Here is a 27,732-nt window from a genome sequence, read left to right as displayed (position 1 = left end):
ATGGTCTTGTAAAACAATAATACGAGCTCGAACTCTAACGATTAAGGGACCTATTTAATTTATAAAGAGCTCACTTAAAACAGTTGTGAGGGTTCCAGCTAATGAACTTTCGCTGATTATATGATCTGTATCGCCCAGTATTGTAAGATACGTTATCTAAACTGAATAAATATAACAGAAGTGCTCTCACAATATGACCGTTGTTTCGGAAGACTTATGCGTATATATATATATATAAAAGACGCTTTTCTCCGAGGCTTTGAGCCGCCATCATCAGAGTTACCCGTTGATACACGAGAAAACACGACGCGCAAAGTAACAAAAAGGAGAGAAAATTGAAGAAAGAGAGAATCTGTTTAACATTCAGCTATGCTTATCGACGTTATGTTGTCGTTTATCCAGAGGGGCCGCTTCTGTTGAAACTAAGTTGTAGACGTGATACGGGTCAAAGATCCACAGATGCATTCTTGCGTTGTCGGCGTCCTGAAGAAAGCTGTCCTTGGCATTAGCCCTTGAAGATTATTATCCCCGTCTTGACCCAGACATAAGGCCATCAGAGGATAATGTCACGATAGTCTAGAGATTATTGAAGCAAACATTCCTCGCCGCGTCTAGGCAGTGACTGTAAACAGGATGAGTGTTGGCTAAGTAAAAGTATTGTTCATGGTGTATTATTGTCTAGTATTATTCGCGTACAAGATGACCTTCCTCAAATATATCTTGCTTAATATAGTAGTGGTTTCTTAGACAAGACTAAAATGCTCTGACGAAACCAATGCATAGAGCATCATCAGTCGCCGTTGTCAAGCAGGATCAATGTTCGAACCGATGCGCTTTGTACTGATTTTGTTACTTGAAGAGACAATCGAATATATCATGGAGTTTCAAACGTTGTTACTGCAGACACTTTACATAAAACAGCAATGGTCTTAGATCGTTATATTCATTAAAACCAGTTTACTTTTAGCCCATAGATAGGCGATGATGTAGCAAGGATTTGCTCTATGGCTAGAGATTTAAAAGTTTCTTTGGGTTTTATGTAAAAATAGGTGCAAGGTAGGGTAGGGTAGGGTAGGGTAGGGTAGGAAATCCGATTTCACCGACCTGTAGATATCCAGTTATTTACATCGCATATATTCACTTCCATCGGTCAACGACGAACCCAATACTGGGTACATATACAAGCGAGGTGCAGTAATAATGTTTGCGAGTCCCGCCGGTCTAGAATATGATTACTACACGAAACGTACATTTGCCGTTAGCAACAGAGTTTTGGTCAGGACTGAGGATCCTTGGCCGTTTTTCAACTGATCAATTGGATGGACCATGGTGGTTAACATAACTGTATCGGTTTGGCGAAGGAAATAATTGCTCTAGGCCTATCTTCCCTAAGTATATCGTAGCCCACAGAAATGATTCTTCACACAAAATAATCCGATGCTGCAGATCCTTCCCGGTGCCTGGCCTTCGACTAACCTCATAATTTTTCAGAGCCGACTCTAGTCTTCTAATCGATTTTATATGAGGCAAAGTTAGTGTATTCACACGACCTAACCACTTACAGAAGCTAGCTGCCACAGAGAAGTTGACTCATTTTTCTTGTAACGTTGTCTTTTGATATTTAATTTCGAACGACTGGGCCGTTCACTTCTGTCGAATCGGAACAGGATTGTGTGTCTGCACAAAAGGCAGTACAGCGGGACCACTAATTCAATAAAATACCAGCTCTACCCTAATTAGACTTGAGGAAACTGAAAATAATTTCCTCTAAAAAGGCTAGCGGTGATTAAAGAAGCCACTTGTGCTACCTATGCCTAACAAATTGTTGTGTTCAACTCTGCAAGAGGCATGGGTGCAGGTCATGTAGGGCACGACAGATCTGATGCAGTTCATTAGAATTGAATAGTATGGATATTACGTAGAGTGGCGAATTGATGCATTTTAACGCAGCAATCGCGGATACTTGTTATAGCCATTTATCTAGTAATATAAAATTCCTGCTGTAAAAACAACAGTAAGCCAGGGGGTCGCTGATTTAAACCCCAACAACACATATTCTAAAGGACAGGTATGATTGAAATAACAGAATAATTACCTTAAAATATTACTTAAATGTTTCGTTTTCTTTCAGTGTTACGGTGCCAAAGGCAGCTATTTTCAATTCAATATCGAAATCCAGCTTGCATGTATCAAAAAGAAAGCAGTGCGTCGCTAAGTGCAGCTTTGCGATGGTTTCATTCAACTATTCATAGATCTACAAGTATTTACACCCTGTGTAGGCTGATAAATATTTTACACACAAATCTATGGCCACGCGTGTTCTCGTGTTTGAGGCATATTCATTTTCGGAAAGGATGCGACCGGCTCGTTGTGTACGTCTTGGTATAAATATATACGAAGTTTAAAGTTCACAGATTCTGGTCAAGGGTGTCCACCGCTGTAATGTAACGTTATGAATGAACCAAATGCATGTATTGCTTCGGGAAACTAACTTATGATTCTTCAAATAGATATTTAATCAAACAGATAGCCAATCCCGTTCTGTGAGCATTCACTTCAAGTGCTTCTATTGCAGGCGGTATGTTTTTGTTAAATGCAGTAAAAAAAAAAACGAGTCCGTACTGAAGTTGCCACGTTTTATGGTCAGCGACCTGCCTGCGGGCTCCTAGAGCCTCATTTACGATCAAGTACTATCATTGTTCATTAGCGGTAGTATGGAAGCCGTACCATCACCTCGTGATCATCAGTAATTATCGCCTTATGCGACATCCCCAATTACAATCAACTATATGAACGAAAGCCTATGGTGGCCGCATGGTATCATGATTACTACTGCTCATTACATCTTTTTTATGACCTTTTTTTCCGAAAATGGCTAGGGCACAGTACGAGCGAGGATGCCTACACGTGAAGATATAGCTTCATCGCCGCAAATGTCTTTGATATAACCCAACAGTTTACTGGATGTTTAGACACGTCGAAGCGTCGGTAGTATTTGTATCATATGTGAACAGCGAGTTAATTTTGCAATTATAGACTATCAGATGCATGTGCCATATAGCCATCATGGAAATTACGCCGGCCTAACGGTACCGGCCCCGTTTTAATGCCGAGCAAAATGCTAGACTTGCCTTATCTGATTTAGCTTTTATCCTAGTACTACTGATTTTAATCGATGTTGCCGTGAATATTATAGGTTTTAGGCGAACCCTCCGCTGGGATGCAATCGTAACATGTTTACGTACTAGCAAGTGGAAGGCAGTTGAGGCCCTTTTCAGGTTTTGATTTCCCACTAAACACCTGAGCAGCAGAAAAGGCGATGAAGATAGTTGTAACCCTTTCTCTTGCATCGTCCATCCACGTTACTTCTCTTGAATTCTTTGCCCTGACAGCTTCTCAAGGCCGTACTGGACAACGGTACAAAGGTCTGCCATAAAAGGGACAGCTAGGAGTCGGCTATGAGAAAAGTTATTTTGGCCTTCACAGAAAGGACGCATGTTCGAGCTTCGTACATACTGCTCACTTTGCTGAGAATGATTAGTTTACCGACCACAGATAGCCCTCGTCGAAGCTTCGAGCTGTTCCGTAGTTTGATTAAGTATTGTGTGTTGACTTCTACATTCATGCTATCTTATTCATAAAGATAGTGTAATTTAGATAGAGTCAATGTACGATTTCCCAGAGGTGCTATCGTTGACAGAAAAGTAAAGTAAATCTAGAGCTCTAATAGACATTGTTGCCTTAGCTAAATTACTGCCATAGACCTGAGTGACTAGCGAATCTAAATGTACATTAATAGGACTCGTTTTTCTTGTGTGAGTCAACTGCTTCATATAAGTTTTGTTAAGCATTTGTGTATCCCTGCATCAGCCTGAACGATGACAGACCTTTATCATCTGTAACGTAATATAAGATTATTTTAATTATAAAAAAAAAAAGTACAAATTCAAAAATTAAGCCAAGTTTTTCGATAGATTTATGTATCACCAAAGTGAGTAACGATCATGCTAGCGCAAGTAAAGTCGCAACGACTAGACCCACTTTCTCGATTAAACAAATTGTCTTTCTTTTAAAAACTACAGATGCGGTAATGTTTAGTGATAAGCAATATGGCGGGGAATAGATTCGGAAAATCGTTTCGGTTTTTCTAAAATATTCGCAGACACAAGTTAATAATGGAGACGTGTTTTTGTGCAACACAACTTAACGAAGACGTCAGATCTCTGACCGGGATCACATATTGTAGAAGCTAAATGTTACCGAGCATGTTCAGAAGCGCAAGTATTTTTCAGTGCTGAAAATTAACGCTGAATTTGGTTCTCGAAGATGAGCGACTGGTGCTAGTTACACTGTAACAAGAAATAACTGCACGTATTGGTTTTAAGCGGAGAGGAGCGCTGTAATCACTGAAGTTTTTGAGTAAAACAGATCATGGACGATGTGCTTCAAGTGAGTTCCGTTAGAAAATTGTAACTAAGTCATTAATGATTCGAACAATAAATGACGTCAGTACTTCGGGAGTACTTCAGAGACTACTGTTATTAGCAAATTGTTTGGAGCAGTCACAGAGTGACCCACCAGGGAGACATCGATCACTCTGTAGCGTGTACCGCAAAAATATTACGTGACGGATCGGCGTCGTACAGAGCAGGAAAAAACTTACCTATCAGTGATGAACAGATTCGAGCGCAAGCTCACAGACGTATGAAACAGCATGTGTTTATTATTTGTGGTTCGTAGTCCAATTTTTATTTTGTAATCATAATATTTTATTCTGACACTTCGGCTTGCAGGAATATTTATAGATAAAAAAAAAAAGAAGGGCACATTGACATACATAAATGTTAACTAATTTCTTCGGCTTCCTAAGTAGTTCCGGACAAGTAAATATGCACAATGTGTCCTAAAACTGTATACACGGTTTCAATTATAACAATTCAATTCAATTTTAACATTACAATTGAAATGATGATTGCATCTACATAAAATGTCAAACATTTTCTTCCATCACAGATATTAAAAATGGTTACCGTTATTGCAGACTGTTGATTCACGGGCTTCGACAAACATTTCACTTTGCTGCTACAGCCTTGCATCTTTCAGTATCGCCGCTTTTCCTCCCCGCGTCCTTAAGGTATCCCCACAGGAACAGTTCTATTGACGTCAAATCTGGATAACGGACAGCAGCATCCCACCCACCCGTTTGGAAGATTTTTACCACAGTGACTGTGCGCGGGTATTCTATCCTGCTGTAAGATTTGCAATGTTCATTAAGGCTTCCGAACGCGCGGTGAGGCAGAACCTTGCTTCGTAGCAAGTGTTTTTTTTTGCAATTGGGACCAATCGCTATAGTGTCAAAAAAAAAGAACGGTCCAATAAATACTTTGTTTATAATACTGCGCCATATCCTAACTTAACTCCTGGTCAAGTTACATGGTATTTCTGCGTACGTGCGAATTTACAATTGCCCGGTACGTTTAACGATGACATTAAATGTGGTTATCACACCTCCCCGATCTTGTTCAGATGTTTTCTCTTATCGTTCGTAAATTTATTTTGTTCGGTTCGTTAGAGTACATACTGCTGTATACGGGTCGGTAGCTGGGGTCTCATAGCAAGACGGTGTACTTTATTATTATTATTATTTTATTATATTATATATTAGCCACTTAATGCAATCTTGACTGCCTTAGGATATAAGCATCTTCTGGAACAAGCATATGTTGTCTTCAAGCAGCTTAGAAATGAACCCATACAGTGAGTTCATTTCTAAGCTTTATATTCCTCTTCGAGAATCTATCAAACCTAACACGAGAACGTCGACTTGGTTACTTTTGCTGTAAAAGAGCAGTTTGCATACTTGCAAAGAGAATATCTGCGAGGAGCCTATTAGCGGTTTATATCCCGAATTAGAGAACGAACTAAACATATCTCTGAGAATCCTTTAATTTTTTTTTTAGGAACTATTGCACATTACCAAAATGGTCTATTTTCCATAGATTCATTGGGCTTTTTCTTACGGATGTTTTTCGCTTAGAAGTAAACTAGAAGCCCACCGTATGTTCAGAAGTGTAGCTTTCTAGCTGACAGAGACGGCGTGGAATATAGTCTGCTTGGCCTCTACGAAAGACGGCTATATAGTATATCTAAAAAGCTATTTCAAAAGGACATAAATTTTCAAAAATAACTTGTTAGATCTATGAGAAAATTGTTCAGGCCTGCCATATATTACAGTCGTATGTTGGTATTCTTTTATGGATACAGGCACATGTACAATAGTTTAGGATTTTGATGACACGTCCTTTGGATTATTGGAATTTGCATATCATTTTTATTTTATATCTTGTGACTAATTACAATGCTTCCAGATGTTGGTCTGATCTGACTTCAGAATCAGGATGGTTATAGAATTGGCCTGCAAGAGGCGTCAGTGTTCCGAACGCGGCGTACTCGTTTTCGACGTGTGATAACCTAAGTGCCTGTTTTCAAACCTATGTGCTAGTCTTACATACTTTAAGCGGCCGTTTTTACCTGTGTGATTGGCAGCATAGCTAAAGAGAAAGGGCGCATATGTATTTGAACATGAAGGAGTGCAAGGGAAACAGTTTAAATATTGAGTATATCACTTTTGGGATGTCCGTGTTAAGGGAAGTTCTTATTTACTCCTCGCTATTACTTCTACGACAGAATGTGTGTCAGCAGAAATCTTGGTATAACAATGCCCATCTCTACTTATTCACTTGTCCGTATTAAATGAATGATTCCTACCTTCCACGAAGATCCCCTGCTAACAGCAATTTGTTAGCATACTTAAATTTGTTCCCCTGTTCGCCGCTTACTCAACGTCGGCTTAGAGCCTTTCGCGCTTCTGGCTAAATGATGGCCTGTCGGACGCAAGCGAGTAGCAGCCAATGGACACCCTGTCGTACGCTGCGAGCTTTTCTACTTTCGACAGGCTATAACGAGGACCTCGATACGAGGTATTTCATCAAATTCAATATAAAAGTTACCGCACGCACATCGTCACCCGCTAGCGTTCGTTTTATCGGATACATTCGATCGAAGCGTGAGAACTTACCTTTGTTCGCGATTTAGCTTTTCTGAAACTATAATCTTTGGTATAGTATAGTTTCAAAATATTGAATGTAAAACAAATTTAGAAGTCTTATTGTGTAGTAATGAAAGACAATAAGAGGACAGTAACTAACTTATCTGACTTTTGCAGCGCACTAATAACAATGCATACGTTAGTTAGAACTTATACGATCCGACTATAAATGTCATTTTCGTACGTGTGTACATAAAACTTAGATGGAAAGTATTTAGAGAAAGTAAACGTTTCCGAAAGCATAATGAATTAGTCATGATTATGGGCGAGCCGAGCAATTTACTTTTACGTAAACGATCAAATGAAAGTATCCACGTTCTCGAAAAAAGAGATTAACTTGCAACTTACGACAAATCAGTCACTGACAGCAGCTTAGGATGTTAAACGTTTGGTATTAAGGTAGTGTGCCAATTCTTTTGATCACTAGAAAATTAGAACTTTCAAATCACATTAACCAGTCATTGCTTTCACTGCACCGCATTGACCTACGCGTAATTCTCGCTATTGGCTTTCATTGACATTCTATCAGAATTTTCAATAGCATTCAATGTATTAAACAGATGGAAAATCGTTTATAGATCTAATATTGGTATACATACGCCAATATGGTAACGAGACCAATGTTACCGGATAGTAACTTCGTAGAATGGAAAAGCTTCGAGTACTGTTAGCAACTTTATAAATAGGAGGTCCGTTCTAGAGTTACTTTTTTTAGTGTGGTCACTGCTTTGAAAACGTTAGACATATCTGATCGGGTAAATAGTCATCTTTGTACGAGCAATACAGAGCTAGATGCTTTGGCTTTTCGTAATCCACGAATCATTCCCGGTACAAGGCCATGATGCGAAATATTTCAGCGACAAATTAAAACTGAGAGACACTATATGTAAAAGGGTTAATTAATCAAGCTCATTTCGAGATTCGGTTGAGTAGGTTTTCGTAGAACGGAAATACGTAGCCCGATATTTGTATGCAACGATCTACGCCGCTACACCCCTGCTTGATCTTAACCGCTCCATGACAAATTGTTGCTATACTGATGGCCTTATGAAATGAGGCCTGGAGAAGCAGAGGAGAGATGCGACTGAATTCTGCCTCAGGCATGATGATTAATCAAGGACAGAAAGGATTTGCGCGTCTGTCCAATGCTCAGCAGGTACGTTAATATAAACCATTATGTATACGCATTAACCATGAACATCTCAGTCCAGCCCATTTTTCTTGTATCTAGAAAGCAAGCAAAGCGATGGGTCGCGAATTTTTAGACATGTACGTTCATATAAAATGTAAGTACACAATATGCTCATACACACACTTTCACAGCTTGCGATGGGTGGTAGCAAATGCTAGGCCTGTCCTCTCTCAGTAAAGTTGAAGTAACTAGTGAAAGTTATTGAAATGATGTGAAAAGAATTTACCGCAAGGATTATGACACAAATAATGAGTGTTTATATACGAAAGGGAAGCTCGCTAAATGAACGAGCGTGTCATGCAAAGCACTCAGATTCCTCCAAACTCACGCAACACTCGGAACCAACGGAAGTGGCTACTCTATGGAGCTCCTAATCAGCTTACGTCCAAGTTCACAGAGTTGCACAGCTTTGCCCAGGGTTCGGGTCGCTTTTGCTGTGCATTCAAGTCAACAGTACAACGTTTCAAAAAGACCTTAGCAATTCAGAGAACGGCTCGCAGATAAGAGCATCACGTAGTAGAGATAGAAAAACGATAGAAATATAAAAAAGTGAACACTCCTGAGCTTCTTTTCTTCAAATTGGTGTCGCTATAGTGCTTTTGATTGTAGTCATAATTTCTTTAACAATGATTCTCATCATCACTCTCTCTGTGTCACGTGAGCTAGCCTACTAGTTGATATTATGTAATAGCAAATCGTTTCCTATATATATATACATCAACCTGTATTTCTGCCTATCTCTCATTACGAAACACACCACGGATGTGTGGAAGATTGAAATTTTCAATCTTCACAGGCACAAAAACTACGTGTATAGGAAGCTTAACTGTACGTTCATTATAAGCCAACAACGCTGTTACCTATAAAAATACGGTCTCGGCGCCGCTACGTAGGCTCTTACGGTATTAATGAAGCTTCTTTGATTCTACTTGTATATATATATATATATATATATTATATACCTGATATATATAAATTCGCGACTCGATCGCAATGGTCGGCGTCAATGCTAAAAACTATACCGCTTCACTGGAACAACAAATTACGTATGGATATATTTTCGTACCAACCGTACGACTAAGTGTAGCATTCAATTCGATCGAAATGATAATATTGAAAAGACAGGAGCCTTAGTTACTATGTCACTGCTGCCATTTCGCTGAGGTTTCCGTTATCTTGAAACTTGGCATAAAAATGGTCTCAAGTTAAGAATTGGTCCCGGTTAAGCGCCTTCCATCCGCGCATTTCTATGTAACACCTTCGGTTGTACTATATTGTAGTTTCTATCTGGGGGGCGTAAAGTCGGTTTTTATATGCCGAATACCTACATTTACCGTTATTTTTGCGTAGCAACATATATAGCTATCGTTCGAATCAAAATTGCTCTTTGAGATTCTGGCATATAAGTAGTTAGTTTGTGACTGGTATGTATAGATATGTTATCGTATCATCAAAGCAAATGCCTCACCACAATGCCATTCGTATATTTTTGCTTATCGAAGTTCTGATGTCTGTATTATGTTTTACCCATCGTAAATGTTTGATGTGCCTTTTGGTGCTCTCAAGCATTTTACTGCGAGTGAGCGCTATCTGAAGTGACGAGTTCTAGTATTATAAATTTGATTATCGAGAGCTTAACAAGACGTAAAGGAAAACAGCTGCACATATCTCGTCTAAAAAATAGGCTCAGTAAAATGTACAGCTATATTTGAAGATGTCGACGTCAAGATAAGCAGCAGACCGGCTACGAGTCCTTACGTGCAAGAAATATAGAACTGCGTAGAAGGTTCCGAATACGTGACACGGAGATTGCCAGCCAAACAGTTTTTGGAAGCATCATCAACTGTATAACCAGACGTGTTGTACGTTGCGTCGTCATGAACATGCACGGCTGTTACAGCTCTATCTATCTAGGCAAGAATTTTTTAGTGATTCACGATTACAGGAGTAATTTTCAGACAATAGCTCTTATAGTAGAAAAAAAAAAACGGAAAATCTGTCTAGGTTAGCACAGATAAACAATTTACCTGAATGTTCTTAGTACGCGGCAAAGAAATTCGATGGGAGGGAAATTCGCTAACTTGGAAGCTTATAGCTAACATATTGAGAACAACGAATGGAAACAACACTTGCTTTTCTAAATCTATATAAGAACGTAAAGCCAACAAGCATCCATTGTTAGCAACTTGCCGTCATCTTCTTTCGCAGGTAACTCAAATGATCTTTTTGTTCCAGCTTAGAGAAGATTTCAACTTCTCAAATCTATAGTAACTACTAATGTACCGATTGGCTCACAGAATCATTTAACATATAAGTCGTTAGCATCGCTTTATGCGACCGTATTCGACTTGATCTCGGGGTCTCTCGTTTCTTTTATGTAGCATTTAGAAACTGAAGGCTGATGCCAAAAATCTCACTGACTACGCATCGATTAGATATCGATATAGCTAGCCAACTTGTAGAAATAAATGATGGAATCCGAGCTTAGATAATTTTTATCTCGTGTTGGGAACTAGCCATCTGAATAAATACCTAACAACTTAATTACTGAGTATGTCGAAATCTGATTTGCAACAAATCCTAAAGTAAGAAATTACAGCAGAGTATTTCTCAGGGTCAATACGTTTTCTCTACAGGTAGAAAACAGCAGAATGTAGCCATAATTGCAACAGCTTCAGTTTGGGATCTAGACAGTCATTGTTTGTATGTTTCTGCCTTCGCGAATAACTTTTCAACGATAACCGCACGTCAAGCAATGTTGGCAGGGGGTAAGCTCGATAAAATGTTGATCAAATACTCTAAACACAAAGAATTCTAACAGGATTCAATCGTAAGCTTATTTAGGACACAAAATAGGAGTCTCTGACAAACGTAATTATATAGGTAAATATATTTAAAAAAAAAATATATAAGATGCAACTAATGTGTTTCATAGTAGTCACTACCTTTATCGGCGGTTCCTTCCTCTTATAACATTGCAACAAAATAATCCTGTAAAGTATTTTATTTTTATCAACGGCAACAAAAGTAATATATTCCGCATATATTGACCAATGGAAAAATCCGGCTTATGTGAAAACTTTCATCCGTATGGGGTAACTTAAACTCACCTTTGTCCCTCTGAGATGCCCCGCTGCAACTTGAAGTGTCTCAGTACATGAAGGCAAACAGTTATCGATATACCAGCATTATATGGTTCGTGCGTTTAATTTCGGTCGGTTCAGTCCAATGCACTGCAGCCGATGGCTCTGTGTTTATTGACAGCTGCAGAAGTCTGCAGCTGCAGAAAGAAGCTGAAGAAGTGAATTTTATTGTTACGTCGCCTGTTGAAACTGAAGACGTTCCTTACCCCAGAAGCAAAACGCCTACAACTTACGTCGCGCAAAGCGAACACTAGATGTGTTCTATGGGGTACACTAATCTGATCGTTGCCTTATCATTGTACGCGACTTTCTGGCGTCTAGATATTTTCAATTGTTCGCCAGGTTTTAAGAAAGAGTCCTTGTTTTATTGAATTCATAGGGTAAAACGTGTTGTTTTTCTAGGAGAAATATTGGAGATTACAACAAGCATGTATGTTTTTTGCCAATGTCCAGCTGCCACAGTTTACACATGAAAATCTTTAGCCTTAGTTTCTTTGATTAGTGTGAAATGAATATCTAAATTATGTAAATTTATGTGAAAGTTGCATACGTTATAGTCAACCTGAAATGAGCCTTCAAATCAGAAACACAAAAAATTCTTTTACGAAGTCTCTCAAAGGTTGTATAGATTCGTGACTTTGCTAACGTCTTGCACAGGGATGAGTTAACGCGTCTATATAGTACCCTAAGGGTTGTAGTGTTCCAGTCCCCTTCACCATTGATGTATCTCATGCTCTAATAACATAACAGATTTTTTCTATAATTTTAGTAGATAATACATTCGTTAAAAAACATAATATGCCGTCTATACATAATAATAATGCCTAACTATGTTTGGTACGCTTTCCGGCGTACTTCGTTTACCTTTGGATGATGATAATCGCAGTCAGATCCCTCGAATAATCTAGAGCTTTCGAAAAAGGAGTTTAGCGTTTTTTGTCTGTAATGCACTAACAGAGCTGGACTATGAAAAACAATTAGAAGCAATAAGGCCAGTGTCGCTAAACGGGCGCTATTTCCGACGCATACGTATTTATAAGCAGAAATCAGCTGCTAACCCTTCTCATTTATATATCAACTATTGATATATATCATAATACGATGCTGTATGACCGTGTGTCGAATTCGGGCTACTAACTAGAAGCTACCGACACTTTATGATATATAAAATGGCAGACAGTTATTGTGGCGTGCTACACGGGTATGTGCGGAGAAACCTATTTTTTCAATTCTCATTGGGTTCTGCAAGAATCTTTAAGAAGATGTATAAAGATGGCAGCTGTTAATAGAATTTGAACAAATGCTAAGATGGGTTGATTGATGAAAGTAACTCGATGCACCTTACAAAATAAACTTTTAATTTGGTACATAGATTCGTGCCACGTAAGTAGAGCTTACTTTTTCTTTTCTCAATAAACAAGTAACGCTAAACTCTCTAATTTATTTAAAAGGCAAAATCATGCAAAAATCTTACGCGGCACGGTCTGTTAATTTTAACATTTAAAGCAACCCATTAGTGGTATTGAAAAAGAAAAAGTAATGAAATACAGGTCCGTGCTTTGCTCCTTTTGTCCTTATGCTACAAGAAATATTATCTTTTTAATATTATTATTAATTTGAATGCTTTTAAAAAACGTAAAACTAATGAAGTGAAATGGGAAGAACGAAGCTACTCTTTTAATGAGCTACTGAAGCATATCGACGCTGATTGTGTTTGCTTATTAGTTCCAGTTTAACAATAAAGCAAAAAAAAAAAGCGTAAAACCTTGAGGTCAGATAGCTGTTTAACTCTATAGACTGATTTCCCAATAAGAAGGCGTATCAAACACAGACGTGTTTAATTAGATTTTGTACGGTTACTACATACACAGAAGTAAAAACGAATGCTTTGTATTTGTTTAAAGTTTCCACAAGTAAGCGCATTCTCAAACAAAAATTGAATTTTCATAATGTGATCAATTTTTAAGATGGAAATCAGTTCACTGCATCGATGAGACTTGCATACATAGGTACAAGAATCAATAAGGCCGCTCTAAAAAGCAGAAAAACATCAGTACTATCTTACAAAGGTGAATAGATTTGTGCTGTACTTATAAAAATTGCATAGATATTAAATTATTATATTTATAATATGCCAGAAATCGGCTCACCTACAATGAGAGTTTAGCGGGACACCCAGCTAACCGATGTTAGCGACTTATCCAAACGAGACTGACTTTGCCCATACAGTTCAAGTATGTCAGACATATAGTGTGTTCAGATTTTCCTTTTCATTATATTCACAATTTTTTACAGGAGACATATCCAGCAACGTCAATAAATCGGGGGCTTTGGGGGTGATCGTGGACATGGTGTAGACGACAGCGACTCTCCTTATTTTACAAAGGCAGTGGTTAATGCCAGCCTAACCGTAAAAGTGTTCTGAGCAACAGTAACCAAAAAGAGATTCTCATGAAGTTATCAAAATTACTATGTAATACAAAGAAATTATTACTATTAACAGTAACAATTATCGCCTTTATTGATCGACACACATTCAGTTAAGGATATTTAAAAACGTATTTTGTTTTTTAAAAGTTTAATGCGATCTACAGTAAAGTAGCCCCGCAATAAAAATAACACTGATCGTAACAAACACCATACCTCACCATAAGTTCTGCATGCGACAGCTGTCGTTACATCTGAGAATAGTTCTACAAATTTTGGTGTTTTACAGTTAAATGTAACTAAATTTGACCCAGAGAAATTCACACTTCGTACCCAAAAAAGGTAATATTAGTTTGTATGAAGCTGTTTTGTGTGTCGAAAGCTTTAAATGGTCTTAGGTTGTGCCATTAGAATTTTCGTGTATATTTGGATCAACTTTTTGGCTATTCACAGTTATGAGCTAATTAAATGTCATTAGTAAGTAATTAATTTAATAGTAAAGATAGCATTTAGTGGTAGAAATCAATGTTCTATGGTTAAATATGTGTTTATCGAAAGCGAGAGCGCTGTTGAAGTCTACTGGAGATCATTGAAACCATTGGTGCAGAAGACCTCCAGCAAAGCAGCCGTGCCTCGTTGATGCAATTATTTTAAAAATGGAAACTGAGATGTTGAAGACCACAGCCCAACATCTGAAGCAGAGGAGGGGATTGTCGTAATCATGGTAGCTTCTAACTAAAATAAAACGTACCTGGATAATACGCTCCGTATATAATTCCATCAATAATAATAATAATAATATAAGAAACGTGTTTAGAGTTTTATGTTCGGTATCGCCATTAGACATTCCAGCTGGCTCTCTACAAGCAAAACACCATAAAAGGCTGGCTCCCACCACGAGTCGAAATCAGTCAGTTTGTCTGTCTATACCCGGGTTCGTACCTAGGCAACGACGTGTCCGTAAGACATCCACATAGTGGGTAACGCACGTTACCCGCTATATCACCACGGGGACGCGTGATCTGAACCTAGAGCAAACGAAAACACATTACTACCAGCAAACAATCAGCGTATCGCGTACTTTCGCCGTAGATGAGACATGGGTCGGCCTGCGCTTTATGCCAGAGCAGGATCAAGCAACTTTGGTGGTAATGCTGATTAGATTGGCGCGTAAGTTCAAATGCACAGCGGATTTTTTTTCTTTCTCTATTTTACAAGCTCATTTGGGAAATAACAGACTAAGTTTTGAATTTACTTGTTATTACATTTGGCAATAAAAGTCGTTGCACAATTACAGTTATTTATTTCGGACCATGCTGGATACCTATCGATCTATTTTTAGCGTTGATTAAACCAAGCACAGCTCCGATTCCATCTCAGTAAATTTCTTATTTATATGAAACTTATTTTAAACCACGATACAGTAACGTACCAAAGTTCCTGTGAAAGTACGAGGGACACATAATGAGACAGATATAGATGCGAGCTTTGTGAAGACAAGACACGCATCCAATTGCTGTTCGCCTTAGACGTAATCTGGGAAACCAAATCTAGCTAATTCATTTCATTCTAAGGCAGGAGACTCAAAATGAGTGCGAACGAAAATAGAGCTAAATGTAAATTTTCTATCATTAATACAAACATTTGATTGAGCACAAAGGAAACACGACTTTAGCGGTAGATATGTGTAACGTCCGTTAATATTTCAACAGTAAGTTCTAGGCTATTACTTGCTCTAAATAGGAAGGATAGGCGATCTGTAGATGACATTGCTTTACAAAAAGGAGAATCACTATTAGCGGAAAATATGTCAATATATATAGAATTAGAGGAAATAGCCTAGTACAGAGCCTTGAGGAGGCAGAGCCAGAAATGTAACTCTACCAAAAAAAGGCATGTTCCCGCATTTTCGTAATTGCATAATTGTATTAGATAGGTGAAAGAATTGTTCTTAACAGAATACCATATTGCAGCGGCTCGAAGCTTTGGCAACGAGCGGAATGGCATCATCAGCCTTGGTTCCACCACGAATCAGCTCAATTGTATCATAAAAGCTAGCTCAATGAACCGAGACTCTTTAGAAATAGATTGATGTGATCGGGATAGTTTGGACGCCTTAAAAAGGATTATAGCAAGCTACTGATGAAAAAAATTCAATATGGCTATGCAAATGACAAGTACACAGCTCCTTAAAAAGCTCCGAGAGTATTGACTTCAATGTGTAATTAATAAAGGGTATAGCAAAAAATATACTTCTTCTATCTCAAATGTGGTTTAAAATTTATTCATCTTTTTGACTCGTATGGATCATTGACGGGTATAAATCTCACGTCAATAAAGTCCAGTTTTGTTGTTTACTGAGGAATTTTCAGCAACGCCGCTAGAAACCGATGATTATATCCAATAACATATTAATCTAGGCAGCTAGACTATTCTTTATATTAAAACAAGCTTACCTATAGTGCGGGAATTATATTGCTTTTATGAATTTATTAATCCCTGAAGTACTGTATATTAAATTAAATTCAATAAAGTAGTTAAACAACTATCGCTAACAATGACATGTTTCTGTTACATTAAGGTCAATCTAATCGTTTACCGATGTACGATGTGTAAAAATCTGCCCCCCCCCCCCCCCACAGTAAGAAACGTTACACTAGCTACTGTCTCTTGATTAAATATAAACCAAAGAATAAAAGCCCCACTTCATAAAGACATCGCTTTGTCTTTGTTATCGTCCACTGGTCTTCAAATCATTTCCATTCCAGGTGAGAATTAAGCACAAAGCTTACATGCACTTGGCACCCAGCGAAAACTGAACTTTAATATGTTAAAATATGTTAAAACCATGCTTTCGCAAAAACAATTTCAACCAGTTTTCAGAGGTTCACCACAGAAGCGAAACTGATTGGATAGACAATTATTTTCTGGCATGTATATATGCACCTATGCGACCGTTCAAGATATACCACCGCTATCGGTGCTTCCCTATTTTACTTAATATGAAAAAAATTTTTGCCCTCGCTGCAACAGCCGTTATCAACTACACAAATTTTACAATATAGATATTTGTACAATAGAAAAATCTAGGCGTAATACTCCTGTTGCTAACTAGCAGTTTGGTACAACCAAGTTCAACAAACTTTGAGTTAGCTGAATACATCTACGGACTTCCGTGTTACACGGTTTACTTTGTTACGTGCTAGTTTTCGTACATTTGACTTCAACCATTTGAAGGGAAAACCGATATTTTATGCTGAAGTGTTCGTTCACAGGAATAATTATGGGGCGGACGTCCTCAGACGCTTTTTCGAGTACAGCGGTGTACAGACCACAATGAACAATGTAGAAATCGTCGGCTAAGAACCTAGCCAAGTAATCAACTGTGATGTCACGATATAATGGGGGAAAAAAAGTACGTGTCCATGCGACACATGTTCGTATCCAACAATAACTATTTTATGCAAAAAATCAAAGAACTATTTGAAAATAATGGCAATCAAATATATGATAGATCGGTGTATTGGTCTGGCCACCTAGGATTTAGCATGCCGAACGGTTCACTATCGTACAAAGGCGGAACTGAGGTAGGAATCTATAATCATACCCTACACAATAGATAACTACATCAGTACGGGAAACCCGTTCACTACATCCTAGCCCTCGCAGGCCAAAGGCGAAAAACCACCTATTCGCTGCGCAGATCGGGCAGGTTTGATGATATTGTAAGCAATGCAATATAATGCACTCCAGTGAAATAGATCTGCTCGTCGAGCTGATACTAAGCAATAAATGAACCTCGAGTTCGAATACAAACATGCGATTATAACCTTATTATTGGAATCTTATCATTTACCAGAATACAAAAGTTATCTTCCAGGAGACCATTTGTAGGCGTACACTACTTGGCTTAATGTGAAACCATTAGAGATGCGTTTATTTACAGTTTGGCAATACAAGCAGCGATCGTCACGGTCCTTCTCTGAAGATCACAATGTATGGCAAGTCAATTTTCATCTTATTAAAAAGAGACTATCCATCATACACTAGAATCTAGTCGACAATCCTACATCATATGCTATGGGGAAACGTATCTCACTGCCCCAATCATTTCGGCATCTTCTTGTCCACGACTAATTATTTCGGGGGCTAGGACAGCGAAAGCTACTGCAAGCCTACATGCAGGTCGCATTTTAAAAACGTACACTACACAGAATTTGAGTAGATGACGACGGTTTTGTCACAGACTCTACGGCTGTCTAGAAGCGGGCCAATACCAATGCTGTATAAATACGTCACTGACAAAAGCTAGAGGCTACCGCACCCTTTTCTTTGCTAGAAAACGCTTAAGGCAATCGATTATTTTGATAGAAATAACGTCCTCATTATATTTTGCGTTTCTATTTATTGAGAAACCAGCATCAGCAACAACAGCCACCTATGCTATGTTCATTGACATGGGCACGTGCGCTCACGTATTATAACCTAATACGTGTTAATAGCAGTAGGCTGGCTGGCTGGCTGGCTGGCAGATAGAAGAAACACGCTGTACAATATAGCAAGGATGGCTGCCAGGGCGTAAATTCGGTTGATTTCGGGGGACGGGAAAGCAGGTACGGAAGATTTCAGAAAGGTCGGCGACAGATGGCACAGCCACTGTGATTGTTTCTGTCTGGAAATTGCTGGCAATTGTCAACAGTGACTAGCGAATTAGAAAAGCCATGAACAGATCATTGTTCGTAGCTAAAACACTGATCTCTTCTTGGGCTCATCCGTATGTCTAATAATCTTTGCCGGTAATCAGTCAGTGCAAAGCTGTCGATACCCGTCAAAGTTTGGTACGATTGTTTGAATGAGAGATGACCGCGAAACGCTCAGTTTCCGTTCGATTTAGTTTTTGCAGGCAGGGATGGAAGAGTACGTCCATATTCGCAAAAGATAGATCTAAAAGCGCGGCTACGAGAAGCCTATTATCTCGTAGCACCCACCAGATCTTCCCAAATTTGTGATAAATTTCAGGCAATGGCCAAATTTGCGGTTCTTGATCCTTGACTACCGCTGCAGACGGTTGGCGTCTCTTACCAAGTTTCAAATACAAGACACATATAAAGCAGGTAAGTAAGTACTAGCGCACATGACGGTGTCGCACTCAACCCAGCCATCATCCAAGCTACACAGTAACTAACAAACTGGAAAGTCAGACATTTTTCTTTTCGGTAGTATACTTTCGTTATTTTGTTAATCGCGCATGATTAGTTACGGAACCGAGTTAGGGACAGGAAAATTGCGTACCTCGACGACGAAATCCGCTCGCTTGTTTTATGTTTACGGTTATATAACGCGCACAATTGCGATACTAGTGGACGTAATATATACATAAAGTATGCGTAAAGACCTAAGCGGACGTTAGTCAAAAATTAAACGCTAACATAACTGTTACTAGTCGCTATAGGGATGCGTTCTGGATCCTTTTGACCGTGAAAACGACATTGCGTTGGTGTGCATAGGTTTTATGTAGATTCGATTTGCGATGTCTATCCGATTAATAGAAATGACAGCTAGTTATTGATTGATGTCACTCTAAAAAGGAAAAAAAACTCAATTTAATGGCGCGGTCCAAGAGGATTCGAACTAACTGAACAGACCGGTATAGCCATCCTTGACCGCAATGTGGAAACAATTGTCATAATAGGAGAAGCTCATTGTTGTTACCATACAGGTGAGGAAAAGTTTACAACTAAAAAAATAATATCGATCGATTGCCGTAGATGGATAATACGTTACTTATGTCTCATTTGCTACACGTTGTTGATTTATCAGGATATTGTCCAATTGTAGTCCAAAAAACAAATCCAAAAAAAAAACATAGGTACGCGTATGGGGATGACACAATCATTTGATTGAATTACTTGATAGTACTGTATTTTGAAGACCATATTTAAACGACAAATAGATGAGTTTACGGACAGCGAAGAAAGCATCAGTTACCTAGGAAAAAATGTTACTGATCGTTTAAATTGTTTATTGATCGATTGTATAGATCGATGATATAGATAGATAGATAGATTTACATAGATAGAGAGATAGATAGATTTACATAGATAGAGAGATTTAATGGGCTGAGCTATTGCAAAGCTTACATGAGCGGCAGCCGGGGTTGATTATCTGATGGCATTGTGAGTGATCGTAGGGAAAGTGAAGCACACCCGATGAATGATTTCGTTTTCGTAACGCGCTCCTTTACATCGTAACAACATACACGGATTGAACTTGACGTAGTGCAAAATCGTCCAGTAAGTTCGACATTCAAAAGATACGTTGGATTCGATGAACGCTGTAAGACAGATTGACTCACGTTAAATTTAGAACAAGACTTTCAATTGTTTTTTCAACCGAACTGGTGTGAAAATACTAATATATAGTATTCATACTTCGAACATCAATGCTATTCAAACTGATAAAGAAATTGTTTTAATGTCGTTTAATCACTCAGACTGATAAAGATGATTGTTTAACTTTTGAGAACCACTTACCTCAACGACCTCTGTGTGTCCGCAGGTGTCCCAAATAGCAGGTGCCAGGCTGCCCATGAGAACAAGCATTGAGTTTGGCGGCCGTCCAGAATGATCGCAACGAAGGTTGTCGCAACTGAGCTCCAATAATAACGGCCGCAGCTCATCAGCACCTAGCAACAGAAAAAAAATTACGTATAAAAATAGGGAAAATAACAAACAAGAAGCAAAAGACCAGTTATATATATATATGATGATAGATACACTAAAATGTACAACTTCATAAATCAATCGTGCCATTTGTCTTAACAATTATTTGTGTAAAATTATAATTTCCTTAAAAAACAAGTACCATACGCGCTCGATGTACTTCCTAACGGCTACAAGGATTCTCGCTTTCCTTTAGTCTACTCTGTTCTGAAGGAACAAACTAAATTGAATTGTACACCGTTCGCAGGTACTTAACCGAAGCAAGTGGAGGAGAATCTGGCTGCATCTTGTAAAAAAATACTATGAAAAACACAACTCGGCAGAGGTATAAATAGGTATATTAAAGGTACGTAATCACTGAAGGCTTTGCGCTTATCTTTCGACAAGTATGTCATCTTCAACTATAATAGATTACAAAATAAAAAAAACGCTCGATTAAGCGGACCCACATATGCACGTCATCCGAGCATATATTACTACAAAAGTAAATAAAAACAAATTTGCAATTCAGTTAAAATGACATTTATTACTGTAAACATGAATACAGCGCATGTTCGTCCCCATGTTACAAATTGCACTTAAACTATTAAACAAAGTAATTCGAACGTTCTTTGGTGTCGTACAGATATCGGTTTTCTAATTGGGATTATAACAGTAGTATTAAATAAAGCAGGAATCGAAACGCGGCAAAAAAAAATTAACGCAAGTTATTAATTGTATGACTGGATAATTTTTAGGTGAAATGACAAGCAGCCTTCCGTCGTTATCCTTGTTTTCATATTTAGGTAGAATCATTTCCAGGTGTACCGCATACCTCTTTTGTTTGACATATCATACGACTTTGTACTATATAAATATGAACGCGCTAAATAAAATAACTACTTGTTTCTCATCTCAAGCCTAGATTCTCATTCACGCTACAGTCAGATAAAATCTTTTATCATTTGACTTTAGATATACAATAACTGTGCAGCAAAAATCACAGATTCCATTAAGGTAGCTGAGTTTTATTTTGAGGTAACAGGAAAGAAAAAAAATATGGATATCAGGTCTCGTATTTAGCTATCTATTAAACCTTTTTTTTTTTAATTACATTGAGTATTATCGTATCTGGCTTTCTATAGATATTCCACAAAACGCTTTCTATAATATATATAATCGGAGACTCCCTGCTAGTGACCTGATGTGACCCGCCGTAGCAGTTAACGATTCCGTCTACGTCCGCTGCTCTTAATATTAAAGCCTTCAGAAGGTATTCTATGGTAAAAATACGAATAAACGCTCATGATATCAACATATCCTCGTACATACTTATTTTTGTTAGCTCACATTTAAAGCGACAAACCAAGTAATGACAACTTTATTCTCACCTTTACTTGGGGGGGGGGGGGTACGCTAGAAAGAACTAGGTAAACGATTAGTATAAACAACAACAACCACCACACACAATGGTATGTCCGCTATACTATGTCATTTTGTAAAACTGTTAACTTAAGGAGGAGCCTTAAAAGGAAGTAAGCTATGGATAAATATAGCAACACGAACTCCGTAATTAAAATCTTTCCCATCTAAACCAACGACTAGTCAAGCGATATAAGAACCTACGTCAGTAGCCACGTTTGAGTTAATGATTTATTGCCTATTGGCCAAGTGTGTATCGAATATGAAATCTGCAAACTCAGTGGCTATTCCACTAGGTTCTTTTTCACTTGTGTCAGTGGGAATGATGAGTTATTACTTCAATGACATAATAAACTTCTACGCTATAGTTTCAGTCGAAAGTAATCAAAGGCGCCTGCTCACATTCCTCCGATCCGTAATGGCTACTATCCGATGGTTGAGGCGACGAGCTCTTGGTGAGCGGGCCTTCTTGGGCCAAGGCCAACCCTGCCCGCAGCTCTTCCGCGGTTCGTCGAAGGTTTTCTATCGAAGCACTTGTGAATGCGTGCATCCACGAGTCACGCTCGGCCTCAGACAATGCGCCCAAGTAAATATGGTCTTCCATGTTATACACTGTAATGATGGAAGCAATAACAAACTGTAAGACAATGATTTCCATTTCGTGAATTCTGATTGCCGAATAGTTCGATGTTTATTCGACGACAACCAACAATATACTACTCGAAAAAGACTCACTTCGAAAAGCACGGACACTTAATATACTATATTAAGATCTATTGCAATTTAGATAAAATATTTATACAAGCAGTAGCTAGAACACTCCGCTGGCAAATTTAATCAAATCAATTTAATAATATAACGTAAGAAAGTGATGCGGAGAAAACTTCTGCTTGTGTCAGGTATCGACCAAAGCCATACTTCGGACCTAACGAGAAGCAAAACATCGTTTGATTTCGGGGTCCCATTTCCACGTGGCAATGCTCCAGTACAATTAGGCCTTGTGGCTCCGAACACGGATCTCGGTTACGTAGATAAAATAAAAGATTGCCCTTTAGTCTAAACCATCGCTCCGTGTACACTGAAATGTAGGAAGACAACATTAGATTAAACGCAACACTACGTAAAGCTATCATAGAGGCAAAGCCATTGTATTCGTTTCGTTTTCGTATAAGTATTCGTTATCAATAGAATTAGTCCTTAATCTTTTTTTACTAGCGCTAATGTGTACTTTTTTATAATTACAGCAAAATTAATGTCTTCAAGGTACTTTATACGGTAAGTTACCGCACAACTATCAGGTAATTCAAAAAGTAATTTCAGCAACTTTTGAACTGCATTTCTTGTTTACTTTGCCCTTTTTACTGTTTCGCGTTAGCACCACCCTTGATAATTCGTTTTAGTCCGTTAGTACCAATTACTGAGCAAGAAAATTACAAGACCGGAAAAACGCATTTCCCATATCGTCCTTAACACTAACTTTGGGCTACGAATCGACGGATGCGGTCAAATACTCTGTCTGCGAAAACTAATTTCAATATTTTAAAACCGCAAATCTAGCTACAAGCCACGCTTCTGGAGGCCACATTAGGCGCGCAACGATGCAACGCACACGGCAACTTCTATTTCACGAAAATTCGACCTAGGCATCACATAAGCCTTCTGAAGGGCTAAGCCTTTGCTGTTGTACTATTTGAATTGCCTGTATGTTTAAGGGAAAGATGTTTAAGGACGAGCATGGGTTACATAAAAGTTCAGTAAAAATGCCAATGCAGATCCTTTGGAGATGTGGACATCACTATTTGCAGCAACAAAGAAAAACTGCGATTTCTATACAAAATCGATAGAAAATAAACGCGGTATATTTTATGACCTTTCACGAAAAACAAATGTTTAAATTCTAGATTGCTACGTCAGAGGATTTGCCGGAATCGGGGATGTTCGTAGAAGACTTTAAAACACAGTGGACTAATGAATGCAGCGTGTGGCTCAACCCCGCAAACACGAAGGAAAAAATCGAAGGTTATGAAACAAGGGGATCATGTTGAATTACGACGTTTAGCATTGAACAGTTCCGATGAATCGGAAAGCTACAACAAACCCTGGACATTTTTGTACGATCATGTTACATATCAGACCTTGCCCTATCGAATTATAAGAGTTTGGCCTTGAGTAAAAATGACACTAAGAATAAAAATTTAAGAATAGGTAGCTTTTATCAATATCCGTTCTTTAATTGAGAAATCGGCTTGTCATCTAAACACCGTAGCACTGCCATTTAAGGCCAAACATGTTTGGTTTTAAATGGCGAACGTTAGAAAGGGAACTGAAGCTCTTTCAAGATTTGACAACACTTAAAAAAAGCGAAAACGACTTTTTCTTTACCGACCTAATATATCCGAAAAAAATGTCCATACCATCGCTTTTTCGAAAGAGAATTCCATCTTGCTTGTCTTTGAAGAATAACACTCCCTCTTTATCGAACTTGATGGCGGGCTGTGAGGCCACTGCCATCAGCTCTTTCATGTTGTACCTCATCGCGACACCAATCGTTCACTACCAGCTGTCTGTAATTAAAGATTGTAGTTCAAAGTGCTTGTTATTATTTGACACATTATTGCCATTTCTACATGCTTCCTGATAAAACATCATTTCCAAAAGCTAGAGTGCTAGTTAAATGTTTTACATGTGCTTAAATTAGCGCTTTGAGAACACAGGTGCGTAAAAAAAAAGTTGCTTAGCTCTTCATGCGTTTTACATCTTAAACCAATTTCATAGTGACCCGTGTTTGTATTCTTTCTCGAAAAACGAATAATTAATACAAATCAAAGGAATTTATTGACTTCAATTTACAATAGTGCCGCCGTAGAGAATGCCAGGAACTTATCGACTGCTTATAATTGCAACATTTCATTCATGGACTGGCAATTAAATTTGTGATGAAGAAAAAAAACTCTGTCAATTACAACGAATTAGAAGTAGAAATACGTGAAGCGCTGTCATATAAAATAAAATACAGACAGTATCATTAAAACCGAGAATTTTTAGTAACGCATCGAGTATAAAGCCAATTAACTTAATTGCCCTAAACTTAATGACTCTGTTTCACCGGTATCTGGACTATTGGATAATGTTATCTATAACGTTCTTTGCTTCTGCGATTTATAAGCACAAAACACGGTTTGAAAAATGTACGCTACATGAATAAAGATATCCTACAAAGGCCCCCTACTATGAACGTGGTAAGCCTCTTTTATCCAGTGAATTTTCATTCACTCTTAAAACAGTAGGTTTTGATTTTTCGATCGATGATCGATCCGCCGATCTAGTTCCCAAACACTGACTGGCACTATACGAATCTTACTTAGTCCTTGCAGACACAGACGTCGTCGTTCTAAAATAGATTTTGCACTGTTCCATGACAATATCACTACTATACACACCGCAATATATGAATAAGGCAAAATATTTATCGCTATGTTATAGCTTCGTTATATTTTTGGATGAGGTTGCACAACAGCTTCCATGTGTGGTTAGGTAATTGTACCGTTCTTCACAGAATGAGGCCCCTAATAATTAATTATTTTACGCGTGTATATCGTATACCTTTGTTATTCTCCAGGCGCTCAACTATTTTCTCCATCACGATCATATGATTCCATGTGTATGCTCTACAGAGACATTTCGCGAACACTCAAGTTCAGTCGTTCGGCGAAATTCTTCTCATGAGTACAAATGGAGCGCCGGAAAACGAGAGCTTTTCAGAGATTGCTAGTCGTATGTTCGAACCACAGTAAAACCACTTGAGCTGACGTACCAACACACACATCTCTACGCCATCGTATCGTCCGCACTAGCGCAGAGCGTAGAAGCTTAGTAACAGTAGAAATTATACCGTTTGGTTGTAACCAGCCAGATCACTAAGTCCGCCAGCAGCTCTGTAATGACAATCCCCCTTTCACTTAGTTACTCTCCCATGTACCGACGATAGCAAAAGCTCACTAAGCCTTCTACCATCACAAAGAACTATACACAAGCAGAAACATTGCTCACGAGGGCCCTTTTTCTCCACAACACTCCGCCGGAGATTTGATCGACCCCTCGGGTAAAACAATGACTGTGTCAAGCAGACGACTCTTTGCAGAGAGGGCCACCTGTGAGGTTAAGAGAGACACTTTCAAAAGGTGTGGAGTCCCAATTGGTGGAAAGAGTCTGACAGTAGATGGCTTACAAAAACAGATACGGAGCAGGTGTTTTGTAGATGTCTACATAAAGGGGAAAGAGACATGTGAAAAGCAGCGGATGAATCTCTAGATGCGTTGCAGCCTTTAAGAGTAATGCAGATAGCAGTCAGAGCTAAATGGCTGTCTGACGTTAAATAAGCATCTAGGTGTGATAAAACATCATTCAAAGCATAAAATTCTAGGTGTGCTGAAATGCGCGAGCAGCAACAAACGACGGAATTATTCTGCATACTTACAACGTAAAAAATAAACCATGTTTTGATATTGACCATCGGGTAGACCTTATCCTGGTCACACGACTTCCGATTCGAACACGCTGTGTGCCTGTTTTCTGCGCTGGAAATGCGCACCTAGACAAAAGCTATTTGAAGTCCAATCGTAATAGCTTCACTATAGTTGCACGCTGACTTTATTATTTTGTTAGATACTAAACATACAGCATAACCCATGGGCACATTCTCAGGGCCACTAGCTTCAGCTCGGGTTATGTTTCAAGCCAGTTTGTGGCGACCAGTTTCATCGACAACGATTATTTCAACATTCGGTGGAAACATATGAAGACTCGGTACGTGAAAGCCCATGTGAAGGGCAGGAAAGTGTCAGTCGTAGAAAGTATAACGTTACCGCATCTCCAAAAGCAAGCCGATAGACTAAAGCGACAACAAGTGGTTGACTGGGATTATGCACAAGAGGACCCCGAGGAGGTGTTTGGGCAACTGTCTGAGCTTTACGACGCGGTAGCCGAGTGAGTTCAATATAGTTAAATATTTGGGGGTTCGTTTTATGCATGACAAACAATTATCGATTTATATTTGTGTTGAGATTTGTGTGCTGAATAGAATTCGCTTATGTATTGCAGTCGAATTAGCCAACTTGAACACTTCGATTATTTCTTGCGAAAAGCTGACCTCTCGAAATTACTGGTGTAAGTGGCAAAAAAAAAGTTTTTTTGTTTGGTTAAAACTAATATTAAGAGATGCAACATGTAAGATATGTTGCATTGCTTAATGCATACAGATATAAACTACCAGTACGAACACTGTAAATTAATCTTTTCAATAATGACGCATTCAAGAAGCGTTATTAAACAATTTCCATTCCGACATTCCACCGGCGTTCTGGAAAGGGGTTTTGAAAATATTAAGAATTGTTCTCAAACTAACCGTTACTTGAGCGGTTGAGCTGGTTCTACTCATCGTTCTAGCAATTCATCGTTTCCAATTCTAGCCATGAAGTCGTTTTTCCTTAAGAGATCTATACTTATTTTGATTCTATGATGTTTTCACTGAATTTAAGCGTTTACTTCATACGTTTTTTTTTTACTTCACAATTTAGCGTTTTCTATTATTTACTACTAAAAATTACACGAAAATTACACTAAACTTTAAGTTAGTGCCGGAATTTCTGTAAAGAACAAATTCAATAAATAAAAACAAATTTTTTAACAAAATCTTAAAAATTAATATCTTGGCTCCACGCCTCTGACACTAATTCCTGC

The 27,732-nt window shown here is 38.4% G+C and overlaps 2 protein-coding genes and 1 long non-coding RNA gene across 4 annotated transcripts in view; 1 reads left to right on the top strand and 2 right to left on the bottom strand.

Moving 5' to 3' along the window:
* Positions 1-54: 54 nt before the first annotated feature.
* Positions 55-10,271, bottom strand: LOC111255605 (uncharacterized). Its single transcript, XR_002675571.2, has 3 exons — positions 5,031-10,271; positions 1,105-1,235; positions 55-622 (listed from the first exon to the last, which is right to left on the bottom strand). It is a non-coding gene; the product is annotated as an uncharacterized LOC111255605 (long non-coding RNA).
* Positions 10,272-20,006: 9,735 nt separating this feature from the next.
* Positions 20,007-26,108, bottom strand: LOC111243280 (uncharacterized). The gene is made up of 6 exons (XM_022788577.2): positions 25,597-26,108; positions 24,408-24,557; positions 22,919-23,071; positions 22,396-22,605; positions 20,404-20,555; positions 20,007-20,204 (listed from the first exon to the last, which is right to left on the bottom strand). The coding sequence occupies exons 2-6, from the start codon at positions 24,526-24,528 to the stop codon at positions 20,007-20,009; spliced, it is 834 nt and encodes a 277-aa protein (XP_022644312.1). The 5' UTR covers positions 24,529-24,557; positions 25,597-26,108.
* A 154-nt stretch (positions 26,109-26,262) lies between these two features.
* LOC111243048 (uncharacterized) overlaps positions 26,263-27,732 on the top strand; it is a 15,119-nt gene continuing 13,649 nt past the window's right edge. For both annotated transcript variants that reach the window (XM_086978373.1, XM_022788070.2), the window contains exon 1: positions 26,263-26,979. In XM_086978373.1, the coding sequence (XP_086834499.1) occupies positions 26,789-26,979 (191 nt within the window). In that variant the 5' untranslated portion in view covers positions 26,263-26,788. The remainder of the gene's footprint in view (positions 26,980-27,732) is intronic.

Source organism: Varroa destructor, unplaced genomic scaffold, assembly GCF_002443255.2.
Source record: "Varroa destructor unplaced genomic scaffold, Vdes_3.0 BEIS01000001.1, whole genome shotgun sequence".
NCBI lineage: Eukaryota > Metazoa > Arthropoda > Arachnida > Mesostigmata > Varroidae > Varroa > Varroa destructor.
This window is presented reverse-complemented; position numbering and strand designations above follow the sequence as displayed.